The sequence below is a fragment of the Tauraco erythrolophus genome, chromosome 7 (genome assembly GCF_009769465.1).
Source record: "Tauraco erythrolophus isolate bTauEry1 chromosome 7, bTauEry1.pri, whole genome shotgun sequence".
Taxonomy (NCBI): Eukaryota; Metazoa; Chordata; class Aves; order Musophagiformes; family Musophagidae; genus Tauraco; species Tauraco erythrolophus.
Genome location: NC_141471.1, coordinates 26,578,774 through 26,591,704, shown reverse-complemented (window position 1 = coordinate 26,591,704; position 12,931 = coordinate 26,578,774). Strand labels below are relative to the sequence as shown.

Below are 12,931 nucleotides of genomic sequence, written 5' to 3'. Positions count from 1 at the left end.
AAATGCATGTGAAGTTTAGGCATGTGCTGAAGGTTTTTCCTCATTTGGGAAATAGAAGTGCGTAGTCACACGTTTCTGTAAGATACTTGTTTGATAGACTATAGTACAGAAGAAGGAAAGAGGAATTCTTTTCCTTACTTAAAAATAGTCCATAAAAATTAAAAGCTGTTGAAAAATTGAAACCAACACACACTTCTATGTTGAAAGTTGTGCAAATAGATAACACGGAGAAGAATTCTAAGGAAGGTCTTGGTTGTTAAGAAGTTGGCTAGTCTGCCAGAATTAAAAAAAAAACCCAACTGTCGTTGTTAATAAACATCCTTTAGTAATATGTTGTAAATGCTGCAAGTTATTGCTAAGGAATCTTAATTAAAATAGAGCATGTAAAATCCAGAAATATTTTTAATTCCTTTCATCTCTCCAGTCAAATGAAGTTTAGGTTGACTATTACTGATCTTATTTGGGTTGTTTGATGTTAATTTATTTTATTTCTTTGAAACTCATAGGGCCAAGCTGTGAAAGTATCCTGTGGTCATCAGCCTGTATTTTTGAGCTGGATGGAAATCAGGCATCGAGGTCACCAGGGTGAAAATATTGCAGAGATTAACAGACAGTTAGCGGAGAAACTTGGCATTACAGATGGAGAACAGGTTTGAAATGCAGTATTTTCTTCTTATTTAAATAAAGAGTACGTTGCAAGATGCCTGAAAAGGTGATGATTTACAAGTTAGCTATGAACTTCTTGTTTCATGTATTTAGACAGTTACTTCTTTTATATCTGCTCATAAGAAAAGTTCACCACCAGGAAATGTTTCAAACATGGAAAGGTTTGCTCATTAAATCATTAGCAATTGCCCGAATAATGTTAGGATAGGTTTGTCAGTAGGTCTTTGCAGGGTTGGAGCCACTATCTGCAGTGCCATTAATTTTAGGAAAATACACTTTTAAGCAATTAAACAATTTGAGAATTATCTCATGAGAATGTTTTGCCTGGAGTTCCTGTTATTTTAAAGTAATTATTGTCTTACTGCATATTTCTCCTTGGTTGACTTATTTAGGGTTTACATTTTTATCCCTTTTTTCCCCCCCTTTTCCATTATATGTCCCAGTATATCCTCTCTCTTTGAATGTGTATTTAAATTGTCCTCTTACTCTTGGACACTGCGTTAAACTTCTTGTAAATGATTCTGTCACTGGACAGAAGTCGAGGAGATGCCTAAGAGGCAGGCAGAGCTTCCTGACATGAGACTATTAATGTCAACGTGCAAGGGTGTTTTGTATTAATAACTAGATATTTAAACAAACAAGAATGGAAAAGTGTTACTCTACACAATGCTGTTGTGTAGTGTATTCATGTACACTTATTCTCCCAAGTGGAAAATGGGATTCAGCACAATAGACAAGATCAGAGAATGTGGCTCAAAGCAGTGTGTTATCTCACCTTGTTTAGTTTTTTAGTTCAGTGGCAAGGTAACTAACCTTTTTTATTCTAGTGATTAATAGCCTTCAACAGAAAAACATTTGACAAAGGAAACGTAAGAAAAGCTCACCCAGCTGTTGCCTGGAAATCATCTGTACAATCAAATGAATAATTAGGTAGTTTTGCCATTGTTTTGGACTCAGGAACTGCATGTTTGCTGTGTTTCGTAATCATACGCTCTTCTGTTTACCATGTTGTGGAAAGGATATTCCTCTCAACTTTTGGAATACCTAGAGGAATTTAAAATCAATTGTTCCTTTTATCAAAGCTGACGTGAAATAAATCCCTCTCAGAGGATACATAACTAGTTTTATCTTGAGAAAAATTCCATGAACTTTATTTAAAAATGTATGACATGATATTGTTTGAAAATTGTCATTTTTCTGTCACATGGAACCTTTGCTAAAAATTAACTTTTGAAATATATGTTTAATGCTTTCTGACCTTTAATGCTTTCTTAATCTGGCCTAAGCCACAATAGTTTTTGTCATTCCTCCTGATACACGGGACCTTAAAACTCTTCTGTGGAAGCGAGGCCGCTTCCTGTGAAATCATTCATAAAGGAGCTGGTTTTGCTTTTGTATTGTGCCTTTTCTTCATCTCTTCAACTGTTTCTGCCTTACCTAAATTTGTGTAAAACTTGATGAATTTTTCAGCATTCTAAGGTCCAGGTCATTTTAAAATAAAAATTTAAAAACGAAAATATTATTATGTGATCAATATGCTTTAAAAATTGATTGTTAGCAGCTGATAAAGCTCATGATGCTTTTCACAGTCAATCTGGTTCACAGTGTGTTTAAGTCCCCAGACATTCCCAGTGCAATCCAACGTTTCCAATATGTTGAACATCCATCTTCTGCTTATGTGTGTTCGAAGTAGTGAAAACATATAATGAAGGAGATGTCAATTTTCTAGTTGAATTAAAGATGGAGCTTTTATGTGTTTAAAAATAAGAAGTTAAATGTTTTGAAATGATGTTACTTTTGTCAGGTATTTCTTGAACCCTGTTCCCACGTCTCCTCCTGTGAGCAAGTGGAAGTGGAACCACTCTCAGCAGACGATTGGGAAATTCTGGTAACAAAACGTTTTCTACTGTTCACATCCTTTTAAACAGATGGCATAGATTTTGATGCAAGCAGTTTTTTGCACATTGCCCCATTCTTTTCAACCCCTAAGGAAATACTAAATGTGGTGGGGTTGAATTGTATTTTATATTTCAAATGGGGTATTAGAAAGAGACGTAGATCTTTTATCTTCAAACAAATGTTAAAAAGTTTTGCAGTTTTTAATTTATAATGGTGTCACGTTTCCTCAGGAACTGCACGCTTCCTCTCTTGAGAAGCACCTTCTTGACCAGATTCGAATAGTGTTTCCAAAAGCCATCTTTCCTATATGGGTTGAACAGCACACGCACGTTTACGTCAGAATCGGTAAGCGGCAGTGAAGGCTCTCGCGGCCCCTCGAGTCGCTGTTTCGCGAGAGCGGGTGCGTTCATTGACCTCCTGTGTTCATATTCAGGTACGCTTATGCCAGCAGCCTCCTTTGGGAGATTAGAGCCACGCACGGAGCTTCTGATACGTCCCAAAACACGTGAACTTGAGGCAAATATCACCAGCACACCTTCCACAGAAAGTGACATCTTGCTCAGAAGTTTTGTGAAAAATAACATGGAGCAAGAAGAAACAGTAAAGGATCCTTTTGCCAGACAACCTTACTTGAAGCCTGGAGTCCTTGAACAGAGTAAGACTGATGCAGACATGACATTTGGCTCAAATGTTCTCCCAAATATATGGAATTTCATAGGGAGCATTTTCTCTCATACGTCTGACCAGAAACAAAAGACTTTGTGTGATAAAGATGAAATGAGCACCTTCAAAGACAAGCTGCTGAACTTAATTCACATGGATTCCGTTTTTAGAGTATGTCAGTTCCAGCCTCCCAGCGTGCAGAATGCATCCGCCACTCATGCATTTCTGAAATGCAATGCCATTCATGTTTTTCCGTGGAATTTAGAATTTATTGATTTGGATCCAAACCCTGTAGTATCTTATGGGAAAATTAATGAGCTGCTTTCCCCAAGACAGCGTCATCAAGAAGCAAAGCAAAATCTGCCATTGGAAAAGCAAAAACATTTGACTAGTACACAAGACAAAAATAATTCTAATTCTGATAGCAGTCAAGCATCCAGTGAGGGATCCGTTGTTCAAATCGTTTGGAATGGATTTGAAGACCTAAAGAGTGTCATAGAATATGGCCACAGTGGGGAAGCCCTACATGTTGGAAGAGTTTGGGTCAGTCTGAGCACGCTATCTTTTGGGCTTTTTATTGTATGACATTTTCTATTGGGTAATTGTGGAACTGGCTAGTTAACATGCAGTTTTGGGGTATAGACTTTTGTGCTAAGCTCTCAAGTAGAGTACACTAGAATTAAATAGTATTTACTAGAGCTGTGCTCTCAGGTAGAGTACACTAGAATTAAATAGTATTTACTAGAGCTGTGCTCTCAGGTAGAGTACACTAGAATTAAATAGTATTTACTAGAGCTGTGCTTTGCTAAGCCGTCTCATTCTGGACTACGTTACTTGCCATCACCCTCCAAGACGTACGGTGTACTCTTGATTTCTGCACCTGTAGCATTTTCGCACCAACTGGGGAAAATTCTTCAGTGGTTCTGGAGGGAATGCATGCTTTCTTCACAATATGTTGGTAGCCACTGTATTCATAAGAACATGGAAGTATCTATTTACATACGTTCAGTACTGCATAACGAGATTCTTTTCATCAGTTATCACTTCAGAATGTACTTTGGACTCTAGGTGTCATCAAACTGCAAAGTAATGGGATCACATATCCTAGTGCCACATGATGTTTGCAAGTGCCTTTGTATATTCTTTAAAATAAATCATTAAAAAAATTAATATCAAATATCTGGCTTTTGTATAGTTTAAACTATTTTGGTTTTTACATACTGTTTTGTAAGATGGCACAAGTCTCAGTGTGCAGACACTGACATTTCAGCTTGTTCCGATGGAACTACAGCCTGCTTATGTTTTTCCTTTCCTGGAAGCACATGTGGCATCCACAAAAATAGATAAAATGCACTCCAGGTCACCATTTGACTATTTTGACATAATATTCTTCTCACGATTCGCTCATTCTTTCACATTGAGAGTGAGAGCAAGAGCCTGCAGTGGTATTTACCACTAAATCTTTTGAGAGATGTAACAATTTTCCAAATGGTATCAACCATGAAGACTGACAGAATTAATAAATATTTGAGATGTTTTCAGTTTGGAAATATGTTTAAAATAACATATTATTTTTGAAAAAGAAATTTTGGAAAATAAAGAAGTTTCCCTTTTAAAAAGGCACACCTACGAGTACAATTTAGGGAAACTGGATTTTCTCTGTCTGTGGTGCACTTGTGCTTAGTTCTGATTTGTATACCAGCCTATTTATACTTACCTGCCCATGTAAAATTAATTTTAATTAGCAAGTGAAAGTAGAGTTGGTTTTTTCCTGTAGTAAAAGCATTCTTAAAACATTCTAAGAATTACTCCTAATTCTTCTTTTGCAAACTTTGGGGTTTTATTTAAAGAAGTTAATGGATGGTGAGCTATAGTGAGCACTTTCACAAACAGGATAAAAGGCAATTAGAAAGTGTGCATGAGAGAACAAGATTTGAATACCCCCATCAATTTTATGGTTCTCTTCTTAATTGTCTTGCAGATTACAGCCAATAAACAGATCGATGATCAAATGTAGAGGTTCTTTTAGCAATGAAGAAACTGATGTTGTATTATATAAGCAATGTTATAACTGTTTTACTTTCTGATATTTTCTTTTTGTTTGCTTTTATTTTAAATGTTTCAGATTCCAGATGATCTGAGAAAAAAACTACGTATTGAAATACATTCAACGGTCCGAATTAAGTCAGTTGAATCTATTCCTAAAATTCCCGTATCTCTTACACTGCAACCCAAACAGAACTTAGTGAGTTGATATTCTTGATTACATATTTGTATATCGAAAAACTGATAATGTTGCACTGGTCAAGTTGGCATTTTTTTTATGTTTATTCATTTTCATTTGCTAGATGATAGTTTGGAAGTCATCTATCATGTATGAGATAATTCCAAAGGAATTCCTTTTTTGAGTAATTCATGGCTTTTTCTTTTTACTGTGCAAGTTTTAATTAAGAAGAAGCTATGATCTACTCAAACATGGCTTATCTAGTAATACTATTTTGTATTTTGATCAATGATACTGTAAACATCAAGCCATTAAATTTTGTTTTGCACTTGGTAGATATTTCAAATAGTTTGGCCTGCTCTCTGTAACGATTTTCTATTTAAAGGAATTGGCAGAAGTCACAGAGGGTGGAGGAAATAGAAATTCTGAATTTTGACTCCTCGTTTCCTGAAGGAATGCTCATACTCTTCAAACATTGCGGTGCCCAGTAGATTTCCTAAGAAAGAAAGTTGCAGTAAAATTATTATCATTTTTTGTGAGCTGTTTCGTTTTTTCTTCCTTTTCTTTTTTTTTTTTCATGCTAAAGATTTAATTTTCTAGAGTTATATCACTGAATCTCTCTGTTTTCCTGTAAATGAGACGTAACCAGTCTTCTGGGTGAGCATCTGTGACAGTAAGAACATACTCAGTACCAGTTCTCACAGTCTCAGATGTAGCTCTGGAATGACTTATTTCTTCATAATGTACCGTATGTTTGTTTCTGTGTGACACTGGACTGATTATTTCCCATGTTAGCTGCCCCTCAAAACTTCAAATACAGCAATTTCCATCATAGCAGGGCTTATTTAGGTTTGTTCTTTATCCTTAATTTTCTAATTTGGTTTCTTACCTACAGAGGAGTGATTGAACTGCATTGTTTTTTTTTTTTTATATTGGAGTTAAAAGAAGTATTCTGGCAGTAATCTGCTAAAATTGTAAGAAGTAGTTATGTGTGCTTTTATATGTCTTAAATACAGATTTCTCCTTTTCTTTCCTTTCTAATTCAGTTGAAGTTTTTTTAGTTCTTGGAAAAAAACAGCCAAATGCAGAAAGAATTATGACAGTAACTTTCATTTTCCTTTCTGAACACTGATTCCATGATCTCAGTTGATCCTCCCTCTTTTTAAACAGGAGTTATACTTCTCTGATTAGGAATTCAACCAAGAGGTACACTATCTAGATTCAATTTCTTTTCCTATTCCAATTATCTAGGTGATCTGAGGTAAGTGGTTTGGTCTCTTTGCCTGCCTGTTGCAGTCTGTTGGTGGTGCCCCTGACCTGGATGAGCCATGGAGTTTTTGTGTAGGAAGCCAGGTATACAGGGATGAGAGGGGTGTAGAGAGTGCCCAAAATGAGTCACACGTGCATTCCCCGGGTGCTCTTTCAAACCCATGAGCTGAGGAGTGCTCTTGGATCTGGCAATACAGATAAGTAAACCAAGAAGAAAAGCTCTTCCTTGAGCTCACATCAGTGTTCCAAAAGGTAAAATCTTCAGAGGTAGTGGAAGATTCAGCTGTTGCTGTAGCAAGGGCTAGACAGATGCTTTCCATAGAGCAGTTGATAGAAATGGTGTTTATTGGCAAAATGCCATTTTCTAGAATAAAATTTGTATCATCTTCTTTCTCTCTGCTACCATAAGAGAAACAAATTCCTCATACATAAGAAGAAAACAGTTTTTACTCTTTCTTTTTTCCTATTTAGCATAAAGATACAAATGAAGATGATGTTAAAACTGCTTTCAGTTCTTGGCTGCAGGATTCCACTACTGATGATCACCCATGGATAATGACAGGCACAGACTGTATACATCTGTCTGTTAAAGAAGGTAAGGATAATATCATCCTGTACTGTAGCTGTCTCAACTGTCCAGTATGGAATTTACTTAGGCAATATGCCATTTAATCTCTCTATATACACCATTTAACAAAACAGATATCTCTTTACACTGAAACTGTAAGCATGAATTATGCTTTAATAACGATTAACCTTTTTTATTCTTTCATTTTGGATTATGTCGTAGTAATTCAAAAAACACCTGTTTCATCTTGTGAGATTATTTGGAATTTTAATAGTTGTTCCTTGGGTTTTTACAGGAATGGAGGAGTTTGTCCTTAGTGTAGTGCATCCTGCACACATTGAAGAAAATAAGCCTGAGAATATTTTTATACTGAGTCCCAGTTTGCTGCAAAAGACTAATATACAAGTAAATATCACATAGTATCAGGTATCAAGTAATTTAAATTGTTACATTTGGTTAAAAATGTGTTACGTTTTATATATAATGTATTTGAGTTTCCCTTTTTAATTAAATAATGTCAGTCTGTTCATTAAGTTAATTCTGCCTTCTTTATGTTATTTTATAGCCTCAGCATTGGTGAGATTCCAAGCATGCCACACTAGTTACTGAATTTCATAGTCTGTATTAAACTCTCAGGAAAATGAATTAGAGTACAGGAAAGTCAGTACTGTTCCAAGTTTGAACATACTATCCCTACATTTAGTTGTTCTTTCCGTTAATACCTAAAGCACTGTGAAATCACTTCAGCTGTATCTGGCAGGAACAGTAGCTTGTTCTGACGATGGTGAGATGTATTCCCCATTCAAACCTACCAAGATCACGCTGCCTTCTCTGTTGTATAGTAGTTTCTGTGCCTTCTGTTTCTTCAGTCTTTCCTTTCTCAGGAGAATAAATATTTCCATTTAATATTAAGATTACTGTTTCCATTAATAATTCTGGTTGAATCAGTGCCTGTGACACCAGGTTTATGGTTATACAAGTGGGATAACATTTTTTTCATTTTTAAACTGATACAGTTAAATGTGAGTGGAGAATTAAGGTGTCCTGTTTCGGCTGTTTAAAATAAGAGTTTTTCTGCAAAATTTAAGATTTCCTTTTAAAAAGAAAGGTAAAACAAGTGCTTTATTTCTAGTGGTAGTAGAGGAGTACAAGAAGGCTTCTACAAATTGTGCTAGTGACTGGTACTAAGATGAAAGGGCGAAGCGCGTTTCTTAATAGCAGCGTCAGCATCTCCTACCAGTCTGTTGTTACCTGTGAACCTCTCTGTTAGCCCTGTTTGCTTGCCCAGCTTTCCGTACTAGCTCCCTAGTGAACTAGACTGAAAAATTCATGCAGGTAAAACAAGCCAGGTGTGTTGTCAGGTTACTTTTCACCCAGGTCAGACTCCTGATCTGATTCACTGTCTTGCCTCACAAGTACTCGTGCCGGCACAGGAGAAGGAACAAGTAGTTACAGGTAGGGAAAGAGATAATGGGCCGCATAGTCTGGTATAAACAGCACTTGGCCTGACACCTAATCACAGGTTGTTACATCATTGTGAACACTGGATTGTAGTTTGGAAATATTTGCATCAATGCCATTTTACCAATCCATCTTTCTCTCGAGCACAATAAACTTCAGCAAAACATACATGCAGCATTTTCTTTATACAATTCCAAAAATGGCTAGTCACTTCTATACCCTTCTTCTGTAGGTATACTTAATGTAAAGTACTAACTCTTTCCTTTGTTGTAGGTTCTTTTACATCCTCTAACTAGCAAAGCTGAAGGTGACAGCCAGCCACCTACGTGTGATACAGACAGGAACCTTCCGTACCACAAACTAAACGATTTAGGGTGAGACGTTTTCATATTAGAAAACGTGGGAGGGAATGGGAATGGGAATTTAAAAAAAAAAATATTGCTGTAAATGCAGATTTTTTGAAAAGTAAACCAGATCTAAAGAAACTCTGCATCTTTTGGCTTGTCAGGCTCAGACCTTATCCTAGTGTATGTAGATGGTTAATTTTGTCCTCTGAATAGTCTTACTGAAGGAAGTGAATAGAAAACTTCACATGACTAAAGGTACTCAAGTACTGAAAAGTTCACTGTATCTGACAATAGGATGAGAGGTCTCAGAACTGCGTAAGTTGCAGAAGAAATACTGATAGTTGAGTGACTCTTGCTGTGCTACCCAATGGTATGAGAGAGACCTCTGTGTAGCAGTAAGGGATACTGGGGTTGTTGGAGGGTGTTTTTAGCTGGGGTTTCCAAATGAAGCAAAATTTACAATATGTTGCAGACTGGTCAGTTCTCTTCCCACAGTAACTTAAACCCGTTTACTTGTTTAACTAAATTTAATAGTGTGGGTGTCAAAGAAACTTAGTTCCTAGCTTTTTCAGAATTGTCATTTGAGGAGAGAAATTCAGAATCTTGTCTCCACTGGTAAGAAGTGCCATGTAAGCTCAACAGCTACTTGGTTAACCTGCTAGCGGGGACTAGTGGCAGTGGTATAGTCTGGAACTAGCCATGAGACTTGCTGGCTCTTTCCTAGCCAATAACTAAGTGATATGTTAAGCTGTGGTCATTACTATAAGGGAAGACAGTGGTACTGTGTAGCAAACTTGAGGTAGGGATGGGGCAGAGGGGACACGAGAGACTTGGAAGTATTGTGGTAGTATGCCGTTGGCATTGTGAAAGGCAGCTGAGGATACTATGTTGGAGAGGGAGTAGGAAGTGACGTAGGGGTAGCGTGGTAAGGATGGGATGTGGTAGGAATAGAGCAGAATGGAATGTTTCAGTTGGAAGAGACCTAGAATGATCATCTAGTCCAACTGCCTGACCACTCCAGGGCTCACCAAAAATTAAAGCATGTTGTTAAGGGCATTGTACAAATACCTCTTAAAACACTGACAGGCTTGGGGCATCAACTACCTCTCCAGGATACCTGTTCCAAGGGTGGGGGTATTAGAAAGCAGGATTCATTTGTTCATTCCGTTTCTCCTGGAACAACGCTTTAAACAAAAAGTTGAAATACAAAACTGATAGCCTTGCTGTTTGTGGACCTAAAAGGAACACTGTTGTGTCAAAAGTCACAAAGATTTAGGACTGGTGAAGGATAAGGATGGCTTCAAATGCACTATGTGCTGCTTTTCTGAAAAGGCTGAGTAGTTTTCTGAGCTGGCCATGCTCCACGTTTGATCAGTTTATTATATTCCTTAGTAGGTTCTTACTCAGACGCTCAAATAGATGAAGCATCAACATGTGGTTAGCTCCTAGCTTCCTGAGACCTGCCTCATGCTAGGGTGGTGTAGAATGACTGGATAACCCTTCCGTTTTGAGGGTGTTCTGCAGTGTCTGTCTGTGTCCCCTGTGTCACCACTGCCAAATAAGGGTACTGTCTCTTCAAATTGAATTGTCTTTAGTTTTTTCTTGAAAAGGTGAAGTACATCGAATTGTGTCAGCATTGAAACTTCACCATACTGCAAGCTATTGCTGTGTACTGATGCTACCTTAGACTATATAATGTTTTATTTGCTCTGCAGAGGAGTGGACAAATTAGGAACATCTACCTTTGAACACATAAGCCACAGTCTTCTGGGACGTCCTTTGTCTCAAAAGCTGGCTGCTCTTGCTGTGGGACTGCGAAGTGGAGGGGTGCTTCTCACAGGAGGAAAGGTACACACTTTACTACTCTTTACTTTCAAACCCTCCCAAATTGTTTTCCATAGTTACAAAACTGTTTTTATATCATAGAATCACAGAATGGTTTGAGTTGGAAGGGACCTTAAAGATCATCTAGTTCCAACCCCTCTGCTGTTTTTGTTAGTTTTCTTTGATACCATCTGAATTCCAAAGAAAGAACAAGCTGAAAAAAGAGCAGTTACCTGAACAGAGTTAATTCAGTAAAATATCATATTACGTTATATCATATTACGTTATATCATATTACGTTATATCATATTACGTTATATCATATTACGTTATATCATATTACGTTATATCATATTACGTTATATCATATTACGTTATATCATATTACGTTATATCATATTACGTTATATCATATTACGTTATATCATATTACGTTATATCATATTACGTTATATCATATTACGTTATATCATATTACGTTATATCATATTACGTTATATCATATTACCACACATTATATGCACACTTCATCAATATATATTAATATTTCATGTATATATATATATATAAAAAAAATATGTAACTTTTAAAGATCACTACCAGTGTAATTTCAGTTTGTTCCCTTAGGGGATTAATCTACTTTTGTTTATAGTATAATAAATGCTTCTTGTCTCTGAAATATCTGAATGAAAATAATAATATGGTATTTTCTCCTGTGTTATAACATAAAATGGCAGTGGAGTTGATACTCTGATTTTCCTGTTGCCTCTTATGGTGATCCATTTAATACCATATTCCACTGAAACTAAGAGATGTCTTAACATTGAACTCACTGGAATCAGAACACTATCTGCAGTAGATGTATCCACTCTAAATTTGTTTATGTTTGTTTTACTTTAGGGCTTTGGTTTCTAGCAAGTGATATAAAGGCATCAGAGAATCATAGAATGGTTCGGGTTGGAAGGAACCTCAAAGATCATCCAGTTCCAACCCCCCTGCCATGGGCAGGGACACCCTCCACTACACCAGGTTGCCCAAAGCCTCATCCAACCTGGCCTTGAACACTTCCAGGGATGGGACATCCACAACTCCTCTGGGCAACCTGTTCCAGTGTTTCACCACTCACATTGTAAAAAAATTCTTCCTCATATCTAATCTAAATCTCCCCTCTTTCAATTTAAATCCATTGCCCCTTGTCCTATCACTACACGCCCTTGTAAAAAGTCCCTCTCCAGCTTTCTTGTAATATATAATGCTTACATGCTTTTGGTGAGGAATAAAATCAGTGTGCGTACAGCTTTCCCAGCTTGTTAACTGGTGTATACTGTGACAAAAACTCCACAGAAACAGAAGGAAATAGTTCTGTCAATTTACATTAGCTTACATTTATTTTTGTAGGGGAGTGGAAAGTCAACATTAGCAAAGGCCATCTGCAAAGAAGCATTCGATAGACTGGATGCTCATGTAGAAGTAATTGATTGTAAAGCTTTAAGAGGTATGATAATGGTTTTTTAAATCTCAGATGTTTGCTGTATGATGAAGAAGCACAATCATGAATGTTATATTTAGTCCAAATAATTTTTCTAGTGTTATTACTGCTTTTGCAAGGATATTTGATGCCTCACAATGAGCATCGTTAACAGTTTGATGAAAATACAGCTGCCATAAGCTTATTTCACACTTTCATCTGTTTCTGTCCCACGTACCACCACCAAATTCCAACCAGGCTTGCCATGCTTATTTCTAATTGTTACAAAACAGCAAGAAGATGCAAGTAGAACTGTGTGTTTTTCAGCTGTGCTAGCTGGAATAAACGTTACATTAAGAAATTTTAAGTGTTAAAGGATACCTGTAATACTCAGTAAAAGAAGACACAGGCACCAAAGAAGGATCAAACAGCCAGCTGAAACCTGATTTATGATGGCATATTTACTAACCTAGTGTATGTTGGCAGTAGGCATCTAACACTCATGACTGTAGATGACGATGAGATGAATCCTTAGGTTTTGT

At 36.8% G+C, this 12,931-nt stretch overlaps 1 protein-coding gene across 8 annotated transcripts in view; it reads left to right on the top strand.

Annotated features, from left to right (window-relative positions):
- PEX1 (peroxisomal biogenesis factor 1) overlaps nucleotides 1-12,931 on the top strand; it is a 28,375-nt gene that overhangs the window by 2,016 nt on the left and 13,428 nt on the right. For 7 of the 8 annotated variants that reach the window (XM_086615066.1, XM_086615065.1, XM_086615064.1 and 4 more), the window contains exons 2-11: nucleotides 507-650; nucleotides 2,471-2,554; nucleotides 2,796-2,910; nucleotides 2,999-3,771; nucleotides 5,354-5,473; nucleotides 7,193-7,316; nucleotides 7,585-7,694; nucleotides 9,024-9,124; nucleotides 10,813-10,945; nucleotides 12,320-12,416. In XM_086615066.1, coding sequence (XP_086471192.1) covers nucleotides 507-650; nucleotides 2,471-2,554; nucleotides 2,796-2,910; nucleotides 2,999-3,771; nucleotides 5,354-5,473; nucleotides 7,193-7,316; nucleotides 7,585-7,694; nucleotides 9,024-9,124; nucleotides 10,813-10,945; nucleotides 12,320-12,416 — 1,801 coding nt within the window. The remainder of the gene's footprint in view (nucleotides 1-506; nucleotides 651-2,470; nucleotides 2,555-2,795; nucleotides 2,911-2,998; nucleotides 3,772-5,353; nucleotides 5,474-7,192; nucleotides 7,317-7,584; nucleotides 7,695-9,023; nucleotides 9,125-10,812; nucleotides 10,946-12,319; nucleotides 12,417-12,931) is intronic. The other variant, XM_086615070.1, reaches the window with a different exon arrangement.